We start from the raw sequence: 21,487 nt of genomic DNA, 5'->3' as shown, positions 1-21,487 counted from the left end.
TAAATGACCGTGGTGTTGGTGTGCTTGACTGGCCAGCAAACTCACCAGACCTGACCCCCATAGAGAATCTATGGGGTATTGTCAAGAGGAAAATGAGAAACAAGAGACCAAAAAATGCAGATGAGCTGAAGGCCACTGTCAAAGAAACCTGGGCTTCCATACCACCTCAGCAGTGCCACAAACTGATCACCTCCATGCCATGCCAAATTGAGGCAGTAATTAAAGCAAAAAGAGCCCCTACCAAGTATTGAGTACATATACAGTAAATGAACATACTTTCCAGAAGGCCAACAATTCACTAAAAATGTTTTTCTTATTGGTCTTATGATGTATTCTAATTTTTTGGGATAGTGAATTGGTGGGTTTTTGTTAAATGTGAGCCAAAATCATCACAATTAAAAGAACCAAAGACCTAAACTACTTCAGTCTGTGTGCATTGAATTTATTTAATACACGAGTTTCACAATTTGAGTTGAATTACTGAAATAAATGAACTTTTCCATGACATTCTAATTTATTGAGATGCACCTGTATTACTATTATAATATTTTATTATTATTATCATTTGTTTACAAATGATAATAATATTTAAGTTGAATGGGTTCCAAAAAAATAACTGTGTGAATGAAAAGTGGACTGATGTCTTACAACTAAATTGAACAAAAATCCTGAATCCTTTAAAGTCCAGATACAAGTTGAGAAAAGAGCACACCCAATTAGTTCCACACAATAATGTAAAGATATTCTAAACTGATTTTGCAAAAAAACAACACTGGTGTCGGATTGGGATCGGTATCGGCCGATACTGAGATTTCCGATATCGGAAGAGAAAAAGTGGTATCGGTGCATCCCAAATTTGTAGTAGTAATATTTCAATTAAAGAGCTCAACAAAATATTTTCTACTAGTAAGAATTCTTATTATAGAGCTCTATAATGGATTTTTCACTAGTAAGAATTCCAATTACAGAGCTCTCTATTTGCATTACTAATAGTAAGAATTCAATTACAGTGCTCTGCAATTAAACATTTTTAATGCAATGTTTCACTAGTAACAACTCAATTAGAGAGCACTCTAATTGGAATTTTTACTAGTAAAATTTCAATTGTGGGTTCTCTAATTGGAATTCTTACTAGTAAAAATTAAATTATAGAGCTCTCTAATTGCAATATTTACTAATAACAATTCAATTGTAGAGCTCTCTAATTGGAATTCTTACTAGTAAAAATGCAAATAGAGAGCTCTGTAATTGGAATTCTTACTAGTGAAAATTAAATTATAGAGCTCTGTAATTGGAATTCTTACAAGTAAAAATTAAATTATAGAGCTCATAATTAAAATTTCATTCCATCCAGAGGATGTTTTCAGCTTGCAGCAGCACTGAAGCTTGTCCATCATCATAAGATTGAACTCCTCATTAAGATCCTGGATTCTATCAATCTGACTCTGAGTCTACAGAGATGCTCTTGAATCAGAAACACAATATTAAAGAATCCAACTGCAAGACAGCAGTTCCTCTTATCGGTAAGGACAGGACAGACTTACAGAGAGTCAGTCAGGGATACAGGGATGCAGTCTCATATGAAACAAAATTAGGAAAATACTACCTCTTCCCAGACCCAGACACCTTACAAAGAAATACAAATGCTTAGCATCCATGACCTTAAAAAAAGATGTGCTAGTATGGAATTCCTGACATACTATTACACACAGATATGAGATTTCCTTACATCAAGGGGTGATATTTAAAGAAAGAATATCCCTATTGTTGTCCTGTCATGCAAGAAGAAAGAGATCCTCTCCAAATGTATAATGTATTTCAATACACAAATTTTGAGACCGCTTGACGAGAAGGCTCCAGATTGTGATTGCACCTGTCTGAATAAAGAAAGCCTCTCCCACAAGATGAGATGCAACCTACAGTGATGAATGAACCTTTAAAATGGAAGGAAGTCTTCAAAGCCAATGTATAGCAGACTTCTAAGGATATGGATCACAGAACCCACTGTATCATAGAATATAACAAGATTATCAAATAATCCAAAATAGCATTTTTAATTTATTCAACTTTCATGCATGCCTAGACAACAACAGATGAAAGTATGCTTTATGTATGCACCCAATTGAACGGCTGATTCCCTATGTGCAATGCCAGCCACCAAGAATGATTGCAAGCTCGCTCTGTAAGCTGATTGATTTGGTTGTCACGGCGACTGATAATGTACGTAGCCGGACACCTTTAAACTGTAGGTAGGCTGCAAAAATAGTGGAACATACGGGTACGCCTGAACTTATTTTTCCGTTAGCAATAGACAATTCTTCATTTATTCTGACATAATGCAGCACATTCTAAAAGGTAGTAAACCAATCAACCAGTTCTAGACTTTGAGCTATACATACATACATATATATATACATATATATATATATATATATATATATATATACACACACATACATTACACACACACACACACAGTTTAAGTCAGAAGTTTATAAACACCTTAGCCAAATACATTTAAACTCAGTTTTTCACAATTCCTGACATTTAATCATAGAAAACATTCCCTGTCTTAGGTCAGTTAGGATCACTACTTTATTTTAAGAATGTGAAATGTCAGAATAATAGTAGAGAGTATGATTTATTTCAGCTTTTATTTCTTTCATCACATTCCCAGTGGGTCAGAAGTTGACATACACTTTGATTGTATTTGGTAGCATTGCCTTTAAATTGTTTGTACTTGGGTCAAAACATTTTGGGTAGCCTTCCACAAGCTTCTCACAATAAGTTGCTGGAATTTTGTCAGATTTGTAGGCCTCCGTGCTCGCACATGCTTTTTCAGTTCTGCCCATGCATTTTCTAGCGGATTGAGGTCAGGGCTTTGTGATGGCCACTCCAATACCTTGACTTTGTTGTCCTTAAGCCATTTTGCCACAACTTTGGAGGTATGCTTGGGGTCATTGTCCATTTGGAAGACCCATTTGCGACCGAGCTTTAACTTCCTGGCTGATGTCTTAAGATGTTGCTTCAATATATCCACAGAATTTTCCTTACTCATGATGCCATCTATTTTGTGAAGTGCACCCTTGTGAAGACCCTCCTGCTGCAATGCACCCCACAAAATGATGCTGCAATCCCCATGCTTCACGGTTGGGATGGTGTTCTTCGGCTTGCAAGCCTCACCCTTTTTTCCTCCAAACATAATGTTGTCCAATATGGCCAAACAGTTCAATTTTGGTTTCATCAGACCAGAGGATATTTCTCCAAAAAGTAAGATCTTTGTCCCAATGTGCACTCGCAAACTGTAGTCTGGCTTTTTTATGGCAGTTTTGGCGCAGTGGCTTCTTCCTTGCTGAGCAGCCTTTCAGGTTATGTTGATATAGGACTCGTTTTACTGTGGATATAGATACTTGTCTACCTGTTTCCTCCAGTATTTTCACCTAGGTCCTTTGCTGTTGTTCTGGGACTGATTTGCACTTTTCGCACCAAACTACGTTAATCACTAGGAGAATGTGTCCCCTTCCTGAGTGGTATGATCCACAGGTACACCTCCAATCCAGTACACCTCCTATCAGAAGCTAATTGTCTAAAGGCTTGACATCATTTTCTGGAATTTTCCAAGCAGCTAATTACACAGTTAACTTGGTGTATGTAAACTTCTGACCCACTGGAATTGTGAAATAGTCAATTAAAAGTGAAACAATCTGTCTGTAAGCAATTATTGGAAAAATTACTCATGTCATGCACAAAGTAGATGTCCTAAACGACTTAAACTATAGTTTGCTAATATTAAATCTGTGGAGTGGTTACAAATTTGTTTTAATGACTTCAAACGAAGTATATGTAAACTTCTGACTTCAGCTGTATATATTCAGCTCTGGAAAAAATAAAGAGATCACTGCAAAATTATGAGTTTCTCTGGATTTACTATTTATAGGTATGTGTTTGAGTAAAATGTTTTATTCTATAAAGTACTGACAACATTTCTCCCAAATAAAAATATTGTCATCTAGAGCATTTATTTGCAGAAAATGACAACTGGTCAAAATAACAAAATGATGGTGTTTTCAGACCTCTAATAATGCAAAGAAAACAAGTTCATATTTATTTTTAAACAACACAATACTAATGTTTTAACTTAGGAACAGTTCAGAAATCAATATTTGGTGGAATAACCCTGTTTTTCAATCACAGCTTTCATGCATCTTAGCATGCTCACTAACAGTCTTTCAAATTGCTGTTGGGTGACTTTATGCCACTCCTGGCGCAAAAATTCAAGCAGCTCGGCTTTGTTTGATGGCTTGTGGCCATCCGTCTTCCTCTTGATCACATTCCAGAGGTTTTCAATGGGGTTCAGGTCTGAAGATTGGGCTGGCCATGACTGGGTCTTGATCCAGTGGTCCTCTATCTACACATTGATTGACCTGGCTGTGTGGCATGGAGCATTGTCCTGCTGGAAAAACCAATCTTCAGATTTGGGGAAGATTATCAGAGCAGAAGGAAGCAAGTTTTCTTCCAGGATAACCTTGTACATTGCTTGATTCATGCATCCTTCACAAAGATGAATCGGCCTGATTCCAGCCTTGCTGAAGCACCCCCAGATCATCACCGATCCTCCACCTGGTCGTCTAATGGTTAGACGGAGACCTGGAGAGGCCTTCAAGCCACAGTGTCTTGCACCCACTGAGAATTTTGGTGGAGGATGAAATTAACAAAAATGTTCATTTTACTCACACATGCCTATAAATAGCAAATCCAGAGAAACTGATAATTTTGCAGTGGTCTCTTAATTTTTTCCAGAGCTGTGTGTGTGTGTGTGTGTGTGTATATATATATATATATATATATATATATAAAATAACCTGGCTGTAAACCCTTAGTGGTTGAAAATACATTTGCAGTGCGTTTTACGTTTATGTTTACAGTCTGCACGGCTCAGTCATGCTGTAATTTCACTAAGGAGCATTACACACAATTTTGGTGTGTTGCCAAGTGACTACTAAAACGACCGTCTCAACACAGGACAACAGCACAATCTCCAGAGATGCTACTATTTCAACTAGAAAACAGCTATCACCAGCAGGCTATGCAAAGTTTGGCTTACTTTAAAAAATCGCATATTTTCGAAGCTTTTCTAAGTTTGAGCTAGCGGTCAGCCGTAGCAGTTCATAATATAGCGTTTACTATACACAGTTTTGACACATTGATTGAATAATACACGTTGACTTTAAGGAACTTCATCTATGCATTTGCCATTTTACATTCTGATGAAGTTTGTGTGTGTGTGTTTTTTACCAAAAGAAAAACCAAGAAATAACAAGGCGCAATTTTGTGTGTGTGTGTGTGTGTGTGTGTATATATATATATATATATAAGGCCATTCCATTTTGCAGACAAATAGCGTTAGCTACAGTGATAAGCTGCATAAAGTAGCTAGCAACCATTTCATCCTAAATATATGTGATTGCTAGTAATTGGTTGCATGCAAAATAACGCTGTCAACGTGCATTTAGTGCCATGCATTGCTCACTTCGCTTAAGTAGCATCTACAAAAGCATGGCATGCAGTGTCCGGTTTGGTGTGCCTCCGAGGTAAACGGTCTGATTTTTTCATTTCTGATAATACGCTAGCAAGCTAGCTAGCACAATCATCCCATCCCCCCTCTTTTCGCCCCTCTCCCCCCTTTTCTGTCTCAGTCTACCTTCCGTATCACGCATTAACTCTCTATAGCATTCCTTGCATTTTCAAGACACCCCCTCCTCACTCAGAAATGACAATACTGATGGCTGTACGTGGAGCCTCCGACAATGTAATCAATGTAACTCAGTGAACACAGAGTGGGAACATGCATTGCGCCGTCGGAATAGGCATTGTTACAGCCAGCCAAGCATATTTATGCATCCGGTGTATGGAAGTATACTGCACGGGCGCCTTACCTTGCCTTCGCCGATCTCTCGTAACTCCATCCCGTTCCAGCGCCCAAATCACCAAATCCTGTGCCAGGATAATTTCTATCCATTAAAGAAGAGACAAGGGATGAAGATGGAGAGATAGACCAGGGGGAAGGGGAGGGAGGTAATTCCTAAATTCTAACACACTATCTCTCCCCGTGTCCTTTCCTGTACGCTCAATGTCTGATTATCTCTCCTGTTTCACAAGCAAGTCCTCAAGAATAGGACCAGCACAGAGGGGGAGAGGAATGGAGGGAAGGAGGAGGGGGAGATGGAGGATACAGAGGGGAGGCGGGGGGGTATTTCACCAACCACAGCCACCACAAAAAATCCGGTTTCTTCCTCCCCTCCCCTCTTTTGCTCTCTTATGTATCTCGATGTCTATTGTCCTTCGCAGCAGAAACGGCAACGCGGCTGATGCCTATGTACAGACACTCTTTATGTCGAATTCTGATGACATTGCTTATTAAACCCCTAAAACACACGACACGCGCTGATTGTATTCAATTTCCTCTTGGTTGTTCACGTATGGCATTGTCACAAAAAGTGAGACACTTTAATTCTATAAGTACTACTCTACTGGCTTGTTTTTAGTCAGCTGTTGCGCCCCAAATATTTACGTGCATAAATCCATGGCATGGAACATCCTGGTGAGAAACAACGTGGTTGCTGGCTTTAGGTTCATTTAAATTCTGTCGTAAAGTTGCTTTGAAATATTCAAAGGGCAATTGTAATGCTTCATAATCTTGAATAAACGCTAAATGCCTTGGATGAAAATAGCTATTTTCAGTTATTTTGCCAAGAAGACGCCATTTTCAAGAGTGGACTAGAGGCGCGAGCGCGCACAAACACACACACGCGCGCGCTCCCCCTCTCCCGACTCGCTTGTCACTCTCTCACACATACGCAGTCTGTCTGGAAGTCTCGCGCGTACTGCCCCGTGTTACAGCATAGAGGCACTACTGACAATTGTACTCAACATTCGCCACTTCTCTAGCAGTCTGAGCGCACTGATACTATAAAAGCGCTGATGAATATTAACAACAGCGACTAATGGCAAATATTGGAATCGATTTAGGCTTCACGGATATTTTTGTTGCTGTACACAGTCGTCGTAAATTGTCAGTCAAATTAGTCTACATTTAAACATGTATTATTTTTTATTAGTAACACAACTGTGTTAATTCCGTTTAACAAGACTAATGAATTGCACTCTATACATTGAACACAACCCTGATTTTTGAAATTATTGACAGTGCACACACTGACAGTTTTATGCTCTCAAAAAATAAAAGCATTTACTGTAGAATACACACTGTGGTGGCATGGGTATAAAATGACCTAATTTGTGAATGAAATTAAACTTGCTGTCAACAGTCCTTTTTTCTCTGTGTCTGATGACCATAAAAGTGGCTTCACTACAATCCCTTTTCACAAGTAAAACCCATACCACCCCCCATTTTAAAAACAATTGCTTCTCTTTGTCACTGATCAGCATCTTGAGTATCTGGTGGCTCAGATGGACCTTCCCTGCAAAGAGTAAATATAAAGGAGAGGAAATTAATTGAAGAAATAAAGCATATGTTTTACATGCAATGTTATTCAAGTCATGTAGGAATTACCATAATTACGAGATTGCAACTTGTGTAAACTGTTCACGTCTTTGTAGCGGCATCAACAGTTAAAGGTTGTTTACATGTAGTTCTGTTTGATATTACATTTATTGCAGCCACTGTTAAGGCCCAGATATACTTCTTACGATATCGAAGAACGAATGGATATGATGTAATTTAGAACAAAATCTGGCCAAAAGAAGGTGTTTTGCATTCGTTTCGGTGGTTTGGAACAGCTCGCCAGGGCGAACTTTTAGGAAAACTAACTGGCTGCCAAACACCTTCTTGCTGCCATTGGTCCACATCATTGGTCGGTGTGTCCTGAAGCTCCACCCACTACTTTGTTTATGGTTTTCAGTTAGTATTCAACCTGAACACACCAGTGTGCAAGAATGTCATGTGTTTTTTCTAGTCAAATACCCTCAAGTGACCATTCACTCGTGTGCCATCTGCAGCGAAAGCCATTCACACATCTGCCCAAACTAAGATATGCCTCTCTTATCATCATTCTTTTGTCTGTATTTTGCCCAATTATTACTCTTTTATACACCAATCTTTGCAGTTGTATCACTGTCATCATAAATGACAATAACAGAGTGTAATAAATGGCCACATATTGCATGTTAGCGTATTACGGTCTGGAATTCAGAATCAAAACAAGACTAATTAAAATTTAAATTTTCTGCTGCATGCATATATATATATATATGATTACTTTAAATCATCACAGAGTGGATAAAACAGCTTCTTTTACTGACCTCATTTAAATTCTCATTTGAAGTCAATTATAACACATTTTAATGTCACATTAGTTTAGGTTTTACATGTAGTGTCCTCATATTTAAATGCTCCTCTAAACACCTTCCACAGAAGTGTGACCGGTGCCTGAATGTTCGCAAACAGTATACCATTGCTCAGCTGTTTAGAACTTTTTTTTTTTTTTTTTACCCCTGAACGAAGAACGAAGAAGAACTTCTCCTGGAAGTATATCGGGGCCTTACCTGATGCACCTTCTTTGTAGTTTTTTGATATTAACATTTTATTAATAAAAAACAAAAAAAACAATAAACAGGATTGATGAAACAGAACATACATACACAGAATCAAATTATATATCCACCCCCCCCCCCCAAACATCCAGTGGTCCAACACAAAATGAAAGTATACACACATACAAAACAAAACAAATTTTTTTTTTTTTTAAACCAGACAAGAGGAAACACTTAAGAATATATATAAAAAATAAAACCATACATTTAAAACTACAAATCTTCCTCCATTGCCCCTCCCTGAGATCCTTCTAAAAAGGCTAAATAGCTGCCCCATTTTTTATTAAATAAATCTATGTTGCCTAGCCTTTTATATGACTCTTTATATATCTTTATATATCTCTTCAAATGCCGCTATGCTGCTCATTTCTGTGTGCCACTCTTGAAACGAGGGCGCTCCAGCCGACGTCCATCCCCTAAATATGATCTGTCTGCCGATCAAAACATTGGCTAGGACCCAATTTTTTTATGTATTTATCTCCTTTATAAACCGCCCGATTGCCTAAAATACAGAGTCTGGGGCAAAATGAAATTTGAGTGCCCAATACGTCACACATAAAACTGAACCCTCAACCAAAATTCTTGGATCTTAACACACCACCAAAAAACATGGGTTGTGTCCCTATCTTCTGGTTGGCATCGCCAGCAGGTGGGTGTGTCTTTAAGACCATGCCTATACAATCTAGTGGGAGTCCAATAGAATCGATGTAACATCATAAAGTGCATAAGGCGCACCCTTACATCTCTAGATGTAGACTTGATGTTTTTTAGAATCCTAGCCCACACTCCCTCCTCCAATACCAAGTTTAAATCTTTCTCCCATAATCTCTTGAGAAGTTGAAGCTCCGTCCCCCAGACTCTGAATTAGCAGGGAGTAATACACTGATGCCTCATGACCTTTTCCAAAAGCAGTAATCAACACTTCCAGAGTATCTGCCACTTTAGGGGGGTGTATGCTACTCCCAAAAATAGTACAAAGCAGGTGGCGCAGCTGTAAATACCTAAAGAATGGAAACCTGGGGGTCCCAAAATGTTGAACCATATTTTCAAAGGACCTCAACACTCCACTCTCATATAGGTCACAGAGCGTATTAACCTCCCTCACAATCCACTCTGTCCAGCAGAATGGGGACTTACTAATATATAATTTTGGGTTCAGCCATATGCTCGAAGCAACATTTAAATAAATGTCCGAATTAAACACTCTGGACACTTTTGTCCATACTGAGTGCAAATTCGAGATAACAAGGTGTAACATAACTTCTCTGGTTAGTTTGATAGAAAGGCTTTGCAATGGCAAAATAGGGGCAAGAACTTCCTGTTTGATACAAAACCAGGGAGGGGCTCTCTCAGGTGGAAGCGACCAATGAGCCAAATGTCGAATGCATAATAATAAAACAATCTTGGGTAGGCCTAGCCCACCTTTGACAATCGGCCTATGCAACTTACCGCAATGTAATCTGGGACGTTTACCATTCTAAATGAAGGACTTCGCTATGCTATCAAATTGCTTGAAATAAGAGAGGGGGACATCTACAGGGAGAGATTGTAGCAGGTAGCTGAATTTTGGAATACAATTAATTTTTATAACATTAACCTTCCCAATCATAGATAAATATAATGAAGCTCACCTGCCCACAATGCTCAAAAACCTTTTTATTAAAGGATCAAAAATACTACCACCCCTGGAGTTCGCTAGTTCGAATCCCAGGGCATGCTGAGTGACTCCAGCCAGGTCTCCTAAGCAGCCAAATTGGCCTGGTTGCTAGGGAGGGTAGAGTCACATGGGGTAACCTCCTTGTGGTCGCTATAATGTGGTTCGTTCTCAGTGGGGCGTGTGGCGAGTTGAGCGTGGTTGCCGCGGTGGATGGCGTGAAGCCTCCACACGCGCTATGTCTCCGTGGCAACGCGCTCAACAAGACACGTGATAAGATGCGTGGGTTGACAGTCTCAGACATGGAGGCAACTGGGATTCGTCCTCTGCCACCCGGACTGAGGTGAATCACTACGTGACCACGAGGACTTAAAAGCACATTGGGAATTGAGCATTCCAAATTGGGAGCCAAAAAAAAAAAAGGATAAAAAATAACTAACTAAAATCACACAAATTTGCTGGGAATAAAATGCCCAAATACTTCATTTGGCCTGTTTGGCCACTGGAATGCGCCCGGCTGAAAAGCCGTTACTGGGCTGTACGCTGTCAGAGCCAAAGCTTCGGATTTAGACCAATTGACTCTGTATCCTGAGAAATTAGAAAAGGAATGAATAATTCTGTGGAGGCAAGGCATATATATATTAGGGTCGGAGATGAATAATAAAATATCATCTGCGTAAAGCAAAAGCTTATGTGCCATACCTCCCGCAACCACCCCTGGAAAATCCTCCTCCTTTCTTATCACAGCTGCTAATGGTTCCAAGGCAAGACAGAACAATAATGGGGAAAGACTAACCCTATCCAGAGTAAATAATCTGAAATTAATCCACCCGCTGCTACCGGGTGTCTATAAAGTAACTTAATCCATCCAATAAAAGTATTCCCAAACCTGTATATTTCCAAAATCTTAAAAAGATAATCCAATTCTACCATATCAAACACCTTTTTGTCAAGTGAGATGGTAGCAACCGGAGTCTGATCATTCGTCACTGACCACATGATATTGATGAAACGCCTAATGTTATCAGAAGAGCTACGGCCCCGAATAAACCCCACGTGATCTATATGTATAAGAGATGTCATAACTTAATCGGTTAGCCAAAATTTTTGACAATATTTTATCATCTAACAGGATCAGTGAAATTGGACGGTAACTCTTACACTCATTTGGATCTTTGTCCTTTTTAAGAATCAGACTGATCCGGGCTTGTGTCATGGTTGGCGGAAGCTTTCCATTCTTTAATGATTCCATATAAACTTCTAGCAAAAGTGGAGCCTGTTCTGTAGCATAAGATCTAAAAAATTAAGCGGCAAAGCCTTCTGGCCCCGGAGCCTTGCCTGTAGGCAAGGCCTTAATACCCCGCCAAGCTCCTCTAAGGTTATCTCAGACTCAAGAGAATTATTTTGCTCAGTCGTCAGTTTAGGAAGTTCTAATGGTTCCACAAAGTTTCCAATATCTTCATCAGTAGACGAAGACATGGAACTATAGAGATCAAGATAGAATTCTTTAAAAGCCTTATTAATAACTATGGCTGAGGTAAATATTTCACCACCAGCAGATTTCACTGAGGGAATGGTAGAAAAAGACTCTCTCTGTTTTATATATCTAGCCAAAAGCTTCCCTGCTTTGTCCCCCGACTCAAAGTATTACTGTCTTGCCCTGAATAGCCAAAACCACCTTCCGCGACAAAATAGTATTATATCTGTATTTCAATCGGGTCAATTCTCTGAGGCCATTAGACGACATTCGGCGCTTCAGCTCTGCCTCGGCACTTTTAATATTCCCTTCCAAATCCACGAGTTCTTGTGCTTTGGATTTTTTCGTGAATGAGGCATACTGTATGCATACTGTAAGTGTCTCCCAAGCCACGCCCACAGAGGATACTGAGGACCAGTTGGTCTCCATATACACATTGATTTCAGCCTTTAGCATTTGTTGCAATTCAGGATTTTGCAAAAGGGGTACATTAAAGTGCCAACTATATGATTTATTTTTCTCCGTATGTGGCAACACCTCTAAACACACCAGGGCGTGATCTGAGACTAAAATGTTTCCAATTGAGCAATCAACAACAGATGAAATGAGGGAATTAGATATAAAAATAAATAAATAAAAAAGCTACAGTAAATCTTATGGACTGAAGAAAAATGTATGTCCCTACCAAAGATATGGGGTGGGCATATTTTTTATAGTGCTGGCTCAAGCAAGAGCAGGGGAGTCATTACATTGATAAGTAAATATCTACAATTCAAATGTCTCAAACATATTAAAGTTAAATTAGGAAGAGTCATTATTGTTTTAACAGAAAATCAGGGGCAAAGGTTGATTTTGGCTAATATTTACGCACATAACGCTGATGATCAGGGATTTTTAGAGATCTTGAAGGGATGTTACAAGCTGCTGGCACCCCTCATGATATAAAACTGGGAGGAGACTTTAATCTTTTGATGGACTCAGTCCTTGATCATAGTGAAGCAAAAGTGTGTAAGCCCCCTAGAGCAACATTGACACTACACAAGATGTGTAAAAATCTTGGTCTTACAGATATTTGGAGACTTTTAAACCCATCTGGGAGGGACTATACATTTTTTCATCAGTCCATAAGATTAATTCTAGAATAGATTTTTTCTTGATATCTAAGTCCCTCATTTAATCTGTTGTTGATTGCTCAATTGGAAACATTTTAGTCTCAGATCACACCCTGGTGTGTTTAGAGGTGTTGCCACATACGGAGAAAAAGAAACCATATAGTTGGCGCTTTAATGTATCCCTTTTGCAAAATCCTGATTTCCAACAAATGTTAAAGGCTGAAATGTTTATATGGAGACCAACTGGTCCTCAGTATCCTCTGTGGGCGTGGCTTGGGAGGCACTTAAGGTGGTTCTTAGGGGTCGGAACATACTGTATGCCTCATTCATCAAAAAATCCAAAGCACGAGAACTCGTGGAGTTAGAGGGGAATATTAAAAATGCCGAGGCAGAGCTGAAGCTCCAAATGTCGTCTGATGACCTCAGAGAATTGACCCGACTGAAATACAGAAATAATACTCAGCCATTGATATTAATAATGCTTTAAAAAAATTCTATATTGATCTCTACAGTTCCACGTCTTCGTCTACTGATGAAGATATTAGAAACTTTGTGGAACCATTAGATCTCCCTAAACTGATGACTGAGCAAAAAGTTCTTTTGATTCTGAGATAACCTTGGAGGAGCTTGGCGAGGTAATTAGGGCCTTGCCTACAGGCAAAGCTCCTGGGCCAGGTGGATTTGCCACTGAATTTTTTTTTAGATCTTATGCTACAGAACTGGCTCCACTTTTATTAGAAGTTTATATGGAATCATTAAAGGATGGAAAGCTTCCGCCAACCATGACACAGGCCCGGATCAGTCTGATTCTTAAAAAGGTCAAAGATCCAAGTGAGTGTAAGAGTTACCGTCCAATTTCCCTGATCCAGCTAGACGTTAAAATCCGATTAAGTAAAGTTATGACATCTCTTATACATATAGATCAGGTGGGGTTTAATATTAGGCGTTTCATCAATATCATGTGGTCAGTGGCGAACGATCAGACTCCGGTTGCTGCCATCTCACTTGACACCAAAAAGGTGTTTGATATGGTAGAATGGGATTATTTTATTAAGGTTTTGGAAATGTATGGGTTTGGGAGTACGTTTATTGGATGAATTAAGTTGCTTTATATTCACCCGGTAGCGACGGTACAAACAAATGGATTAATTTCAGATTATTTTACTCTGTGTAGGGGTTTCCCCATTATTGTTCTGTCTTGCCCTGGAACCATTAGCAGCCGCGATAAGAAAGGAAGATGATTTTCCAGGGGTGGTGGCAAGAGGGATGACGCATAAGCTTTTGCTTTACGCAGATTATATTTTATTATTTGTCTTCGAGCCCACTAGATCTATGCCTTGCCTTCACAGAATTATTAATTCCTTTTCTAAGTTTGCAGGATACAGAGTTAACTGGTCTAAATCCAAAGCTTTGGCTGTGACAGCATACTGCCCAGTAACGTCTTTTCAGCTGTGCGCCTTCCAGTGACGCAAACAGGGTATTAAGTATTTGGGTATTTTATTCCCAACAAATTTCTGTGATTTATTTAGTTAATTTTGACCCCTTAATAAAACGGTTTTCGAGCGATGTGGATAGGTGGGCATCATTACATTTATCTATGATTGGGAAGGTCAATGTTATTAAAATTAATTGTATTCCAAAATTCAACTACCTGCTACAGTCTCTCCCTGTAGATGTCCCCCTCTCTTATTTCAAGCAATTTGATAGCATAGTGAAGTCCCTCATTTGGAATGGTAAATGTCCCAGATTACATTTCAACAAATTACATAGGCCGATTGACAAAGGTGGGCTAGGCCTACCCAAGATTTTGTTTGCTCATTGGTCACTTCCACCTGAGAGAGCCACTCCCTGGTTTTATACAGGAATTGAACAGGAAGTACTTGCCCATATTTTGCCATTGCAAAGCCTTTCTATTAAACTAACCGGAGTAGTTAAGTCACACCCCGTTATCTCGCATTTGCACTTGTTACGGACAAAAGTGTCCAGAGCGTTTAATTCGGACATTTATTGAAATGTTGCCTCGAGTATATGGATGAACCAAAAATTATGTATTAATAAGTCTCCTTTCTGTTGGTCAGAGTGGATTGTGAGGAAGGTTAATACACTCGGTGACCTATATGAGAGTGGCGTTGAGATCTTTTGAAAATTTGGTTCAGCATTTCAGGATTCCCAGATCTTAGTTCTTTAGGTATTTACAGCTGCGCCATCTGCTCTGTACTGTTTTTGGGAGTAGCATGCACCCACCTAAAGCGGCAGATACTCTGGAAGTGGTGATTACTGCCTTTGGAAAAGGTAATGAGGCATCAGTGTATTATTCCCTGTTAATTCAGAGTCTAGGGGACGGAGCTTTAACTTCTCTCAATAGAGTATGGGAGAAAGATTTAAACTTGGTATTGGAGGAGGGAGTGTGGGCTAGGATTCTAAAAAACATCAAGTCTACATCTAGAGATGCAAGGGTGCATCAGATGCAATTTAAGATTTTACATCGATTCTATTGGACCCCCTCTAGATTGTATAGTCTTGGCCTCAAAGACACACCCACCAGAAAATGGGGACACAACCCATGTTTTTTGGGGGGGTGTAAAGATTCAAGAATTTTGGTTGAGGGTTCAGAATTTTATTTGTGATGTATTGGGTGCTCAGGTGTCATTCGGGTGTCATGTTCGGAGGGAAGGGTTTAGGTTCATGTAATGTGATTCCATGTTTCTTGTTATGTTTGTTTGATTTGTCATCGGAATCAATAAAAATCGTTAATGTTAAAAAAAATTAAAAAAATAAAATAAAAATTAAAAAAAATAAAAATCGCCCTTCTTTTTATGGGGTGCCCCAACCCATTCCACATGGAGAGAGACAAGCCACTCATATTAACATTTGACATGTAAGAAGAAATAGATTGTGTGTCAAAAACAGGATTATGAAGACCACATTCCAACAATAGTGTAACAGTCAAACCCTGAACATTCCTCAGAACCAAACAAACAGAAAAAAAAAAAAAAAACGTGCACATTAACCCCACGCACGACAGCACCAACTGGCGTCCATCCCTACAAACTCAAACAGTCCATGTACGCCTACGAAAGCCCCCGCCACAACTTTGCCGTCCGATAGCTCAAGTCCGGTGATTCTATAAAAAGTTTTGTGAGACAGAGGTACACAGCAAAAGATAATCTATAAAACAAACTCCAGCCAATAGGCAGAATAAACACAAAGAGCGTGTAGCTTCATCCATATAACTGTCCTAAAGGTGTATGTGGCAGCGGGGGCGTGGTCAAGCATCTCTCCGGAGAGAGAAAAAGCACGCCCCCGCTGCCACAGTGTATTATTCTACAAAATAAACTCCAGCCGATAGGCGGAACCAGCACAAAATGTGCAGAATCTTCAAACATCAAGCAGATGTTCAGTGAGCCGGCCCACCCGGCGGCAACATGAGAACCACAACACGACCCACTCACTCCATTGACTTTATGAAGGACATCGCTTGCTGTGGACATGTGAATGTTTTTCGGGCATCCTTCTCAATTTGGCCGGGAATATCAGTGCAAAAGCGACCTTCTGTTGATATAAAAGTTTCTTGTATTCCTTGAATCGATCACGTTTCTCTCATCGAGTTCGCAAAGTCTGGGAACAAGAAAATGCTGTGGTTCTTCCAAGAAAGCCTTCCTTTACTCCTCACCTCACGCAACACAAGATCTTTATCGGATGATCTCAGAAATTTCATCAGAATTGATCGGGGCCTGTCTCCCTCAGTGGTTCGCCGAGCCGGAACCCTGTGAGTTCGCTCGATTTCCAGCTTATGGCCTGCTATGTCGAGCAGACTCGGAAAGAGCTCGTCTAGGAATTCCACCATATTCTGTTCTTCTGCTCCCTCTGGGACTCCCATGATACGGACGTTATTCCACCGGCTACGGGTTTCAATGTCCTCCAACTTCTCCCAGACACGCTCCAAATCCACCTTGGTCGCTAGTGGATTAGCAGATAATTCCCCCTCCAATGACTCCAGATAATCAATCTGTTTCTCGACATCCCCCACTCTTGTGACCACATCAGTAAATGCAATCGATGTATTACAGCAAGATCCTCCAAGTCAGCAACGACCTTCGTCAGCATTGCTGACATGTTCAACATCTCTCGCCGAATTTCCCAGAACTCTCCAACCAAATCGGCTGAATTTTTTGATATATTGTCCTCCTAGAACAGTTATGGAACAGAGTGTATCGAATCTCACAGGTTTATTTCATTAAAAGTTATCAAAACCAGCGAATTGCGCAGAGCTCGCCGTTCACACGTCCGATCCTCACATGGCATCACTAAGATCCTTTTGCACCTTCTATGTACTTGCAAGATCATACAGATATTCATTATTAATTAGAGTTGCCATAGAAACTTCAGTCTGAGGATGTAAAAAGTAGAATCTTCAAGTTGTCATCTCGTAATTAAAGTAATATCAGCACGACGTGAACACAGCAGTTATATATGATATACTGAACATATACATAAAAGCAGTCAAAGCGGAATTTTTACCCAGAGTAAGGAGGTGGGGGTGCATCATGCTGCCCACTGCGGGTCAGAGCCTCATTGTAAGAGGGAAGACCTGGGGCCACGATATTAGTTAAGGGCACAGATTCAGGTACTGAACGTCCATCCACTGCCATATGTACAGGAACACTGTGGAGATGCATCATCCATAAGAGTGAGAATACCACATAAAAGGCATATGACAGTGGTAATGATAGCACACACTTACCTGCCCCCTCTCGCAGTTTTGCCTCTGTTCTTGTAGCAATAAATGCCAAGCACAGTGACTATAATGGCTGTTATTAAAATAGCCAAAATGCCAGCCACCAGACCAGACACATCCACCACTGGCAAAGTCTCTGAGGAAATCAAGAAATGGATCTGTCATTCTCAAAAAAACACCCCTTATAATTGATTAATGATCCAAGAGGGTAGCAAAAGAAAAGTCATCAGCCCTCATGTATGAAATATTCAAATAACTATTTTTGTCCCCAAAATTCTGTTAGTATCTTACATTTGCTTACACTATTATGACAGCTAGTCAAGTCGAGAAGAATATAGCTGCAGCCAGAGCTCCAAAAAGGGCCGGGAGCTCCAAACCAGCAGAAAAGATATAGGGAGCCCCTAACCTAACCTAACCCTTTCCCTAACCTTAACCATGTGAGGAAGTAACGCCCCCTTTTGAAGTTGGTGCAACCCCCTTTGGGAGTTACCCCACCCCTTCAAAAGTAATCCCGGCTTCTTTTGTATACTCCTCCCCCATTTGGAGATCTCCGTCTTGCAGCCATACCTACTTGGTCAAGTCTGGTTAATTAAGTAATTCACTTAAAGCTGGAGTGTGTAGCTTTTTCGGTGTTAAGATACTTTCTCCTATCCCAGCTTAATATGCAGAGATAACTATAAGTAAGCAACTCATTGGTTAATTTTCTCAGAAACTGTAAACACTGTGTCTATGTGGTGCTATAAAAATTCCTCTGTTTGATTTGAGCAACCTATCCAGCCTGACAAAACATTTACTCAACCAATGGCGTGAATTGGGAGCGGGAATCAACAGCAGATGGAGCATGTATTCGGAAGGCTGTTCCATTCAGTGGTGCAGAAATGACACACTTCAGCTTTGACAGACTTGAACATCTTCAACTACATTCATAAAATATCAAATACATTTCCTCAATTAAAAAAATGTACTGTCTTACCGTGACTACTGACATAGTCCTTCCAAAAAGTGGCCTGTTGGGGAAAAAGTTAATTGCATCAAGTAACTCATGTAACTGCCAACATGCTTTCTTTGAGTCACTTTGCACTAATATGCCCTTAACATAAACCGTGTCTCTTTTTGTCTTACCGTCTGTTTGTCATCTTCAAACACCTCTCTAGCCTCCTCATATGAGCAAATTTCTTCGTGGCATTCTCTCTCTAGATTGTCAGGAACCACTACCTCAAAGTCCCAACTGTTATACAGCAGTGTTCGGGAGAGAAACGAGCCTGCGGACTTCTCTTCTAAAAACACTGAAGTACACAAGAGAAGGTGAACTATTACAGGAATCATGTTACAAACAGATGGAGCAGCACAACATTTATGAAGGCTAATAACAGCGCTGCTAAACTCTTAAGATGCAACAGTGAATGAAAATATAAATCATTTGAAAAATTAAAAATACAGATTTGTGTTTATTTATTTATTTTTTATTATGAATAAAGATGAGATTCCATAGACTAGAGGTACTTTAAGTCTTAAAATTTGAAATGGATTTGAAATAACAGAAGATAAAATAGCCCCAAAGAAAATCCCACACTGGAGTATTGAACAGGCATTTAGGTTTTTATTATTACCATCGTTTCCATTGTAGATTACTCTTCCCCAAACAAGATGCAGCAGGAATATCATGCTTAAGTATATTTCTGGAAACCCCAGCATTGTACCTAATAAAAAAATATAAAATGTAAAAAGAAGAAGAAGAAAGAAACATTACAAAGTTTAATAAGCTATGTTTTCATAAAGCCATATACAATAACGTCCTCTGCAGAACCTCCAATTAACCGTAAAGAATGAGTCACAAGAAGAGTTAATCTAGACTGAAAAGTCTTTTACAATGTCGTCCTCTATCGTTCACAGCACATATTCAAAAGGAAATATAAACTTTCATATAAAATGTCAATACCGTCAGAAAAAAATAATTAACATTAGATTTCAGTTCAATATGATCTTATTTGCAATACTACATTGACAAAATAGTGGCATTAACAAAGACAAAACGGAATAGTTTCTTCTATATTTAGTAAGAGAGTCATTAAATAGTGAACATCTGACGAAATCAGATATAGGCCTACAACAAAACGCAGTACAAAAGGAAAGTAGAAAAGAAAGTAAAACTCTGCCCTTGTGTCTATAGAAAAACTACATGGGTAAACGCGCGCTTACCTTTCCGCTCTTTTATGTTCAGTAAAAAAGACACTTTAAAAGGAAAACACTTTAAGATTTGTCCAGGGATTTCCTCTATTGGTGCTGTGAATTATTATGGATATATTAACAATAGAAATACAAAGAATTCACATACTCGAACTTTACACTAGGCGTAAACGAAATTCGACCATATTCACCTGTGCAACGAAAAGTAACCCATCAGCTACGAGAGATACCAGTTTGACAACATATTTCACAGCTTATAGGCGTGGCTGGGGGCGTGACAGAGTTTAGAGTACTTACCTTGACCTGAAAGTCAGAGTAAACAGGGACACTTCGCCCTCAAAGCGCCATCGTTAGTCCTCAAAGTTTTAACGAATTGTTTAAATTATGTCCGTTCAATATATATATATATATATATATATATATATATATATATATATATATATATATATATATATATATATATCATTGTCATGAAAAACATGTGCATATATATATATATATAATTGTCATAAAAAACACGTGCCTCTCATTCGGTCCACTTTTAACAGCTTCCGGTTTTTACAGTCGACTGCATCTTCATTTGATTTTGATTGATTTGACAGTTATGAATGGCTTCTTTTTTTTTTTTTTTTTTTTTTCCAAGTACCAATCCGAGAACAGCTAAATTCTAAGATAAATCCGTACAAGTGGTATTTGTTGTATGCTATTCTATTAAACTCTGATGTACATTTACTCATAGATTTATCACAGTAACCCTTAAATGCATACCTCGAGTCTTTAGTAACCCGGGACCTCATTCCATCAATTTTTGTAGTTGGACCACAGTCTTTTTTTATAAATAGTGTAAAATCAAATAAAATAATAATAAAATAAAAAAAAGTTCTATAATGGTTTAAGTACCAATAGTGTATAGGGTCATTAGAGACCCTAGGTATGTACAGGGTTGGGGAGTAACGGAATACATGTAACGGGATTACGTATTTAAAATACAAAATATAAGTAACTGTATTCCACTACAGTTACAATTTAAATAATTGGTATTTAGAATACAGTTACATTCAAAAAGTATTTTGATTACTGAAGAGATTACTTTGCATTTTATTGTCATTTGTTTCATTTAATATTTAGTCCTTTCAGATGGAAAACATTTATACATATAAATGATGCGATCCAAAGTGCATTTGAACAGCGGTGAAACACTTTCTTATGATGTGTTACATTCATACGAGCAGACAGAGAAGTAAGTTTGAAGTAAGTTTGGAGCAGAAGAAATAGAAATAAACCTTGTGTAAATTGTCAGCTTTACGCTAAGCTAAAATGCTATTTCTAGCCATTTTACATGCACGTTACCATTTTTTTCATCAAGAAAATTCACGTTGGATCATAAAATCTTTATTTCTAGTAAGACCTTTGATATTAGGGCAACATTTTTATTCTTGATAATTTTTGTATTGTCTTCCTATAAAAATATCTAAAAATCCTTAAAACATGGGCCTGGGTAGCTCAGTGAGTAAAGACGCTGACTACCACCCCTGGAGTTGCGAGTTCAAATCCAGGGCGTGCTGAGTCAGTCCAGCCAGGTCTCCTAAGCAACCAAATTGGCCTGGTTGGGTAACGTCCTCGTGGTTGCTATAATGTGGTTTGCTCTTGGTTGGTTGCATGGTGAGTTGTGCATGGATGCTGCGGAGAATAGCGTGAAGCCTCCA

The 21,487-nt window shown here is 39.1% G+C and overlaps 2 protein-coding genes across 4 annotated transcripts in view; both read right to left on the bottom strand.

The window, feature by feature from the left end:
* LOC127451795 (proline-rich protein 12-like) overlaps positions 1–6,963 on the bottom strand; it is a 29,186-nt gene extending 22,223 nt beyond the window's left edge. For both annotated transcript variants that reach the window (XM_051716733.1, XM_051716734.1), the window contains exon 1: positions 5,937–6,963. In XM_051716733.1, coding sequence (XP_051572693.1) covers positions 5,937–6,019 — 83 coding nt within the window. In that variant the 5' untranslated portion in view covers positions 6,020–6,963. The remainder of the gene's footprint in view (positions 1–5,936) is intronic.
* Positions 6,964–7,092: 129 nt separating this feature from the next.
* On the bottom strand, positions 7,093–20,044 carry prrg2 (proline rich Gla (G-carboxyglutamic acid) 2). Of its 2 annotated transcripts, XM_051716776.1 has the most exons (8): positions 19,973–19,997; positions 19,794–19,877; positions 19,205–19,294; positions 18,717–18,880; positions 18,568–18,601; positions 17,601–17,730; positions 17,378–17,521; positions 7,093–7,481 (listed from the first exon to the last, which is right to left on the bottom strand). In XM_051716776.1, the coding sequence occupies exons 3-8, from the start codon at positions 19,287–19,289 to the stop codon at positions 7,436–7,438; spliced, it is 603 nt and encodes a 200-aa protein (XP_051572736.1). In that variant the 5' UTR covers positions 19,290–19,294; positions 19,794–19,877; positions 19,973–19,997; the 3' UTR covers positions 7,093–7,435. The 2 variants fall into 2 exon arrangements, with proteins under 2 accessions (XP_051572736.1, XP_051572737.1); XM_051716777.1 differs by lacking the exon at positions 19,794–19,877 and having other exon boundaries at positions 19,973–20,044.
* Between the last annotated feature and the right edge of the window lie 1,443 nt (positions 20,045–21,487).

The sequence above is a fragment of the Myxocyprinus asiaticus genome, chromosome 14 (assembly GCF_019703515.2).
Source record: "Myxocyprinus asiaticus isolate MX2 ecotype Aquarium Trade chromosome 14, UBuf_Myxa_2, whole genome shotgun sequence".
NCBI classification, from domain to species: domain Eukaryota; kingdom Metazoa; phylum Chordata; class Actinopteri; order Cypriniformes; family Catostomidae; genus Myxocyprinus; species Myxocyprinus asiaticus.
This window is presented reverse-complemented; position numbering and strand designations above follow the sequence as displayed.

Coding starts and splice junctions, on each gene's coding strand:
- prrg2 (XM_051716777.1), bottom strand. CDS start 19,289: ATGCTGGGGTTTCCAGAAATATACTTAAGCATGATATTCCTGCTGCAT. Junction 18,602..18,716: donor TTGAAGATGACAAACAGACG/GTAAGACAAAAA, acceptor TTTCCCCAACAG/GCCACTTTTTGGAAGGACTA. Junction 7,482..17,377: donor CCCCCACCTCCTTACTCTGG/GTAAAAATTCCG, acceptor TACTCTTTGCAG/GGAAGGTCCATCTGAGCCAC.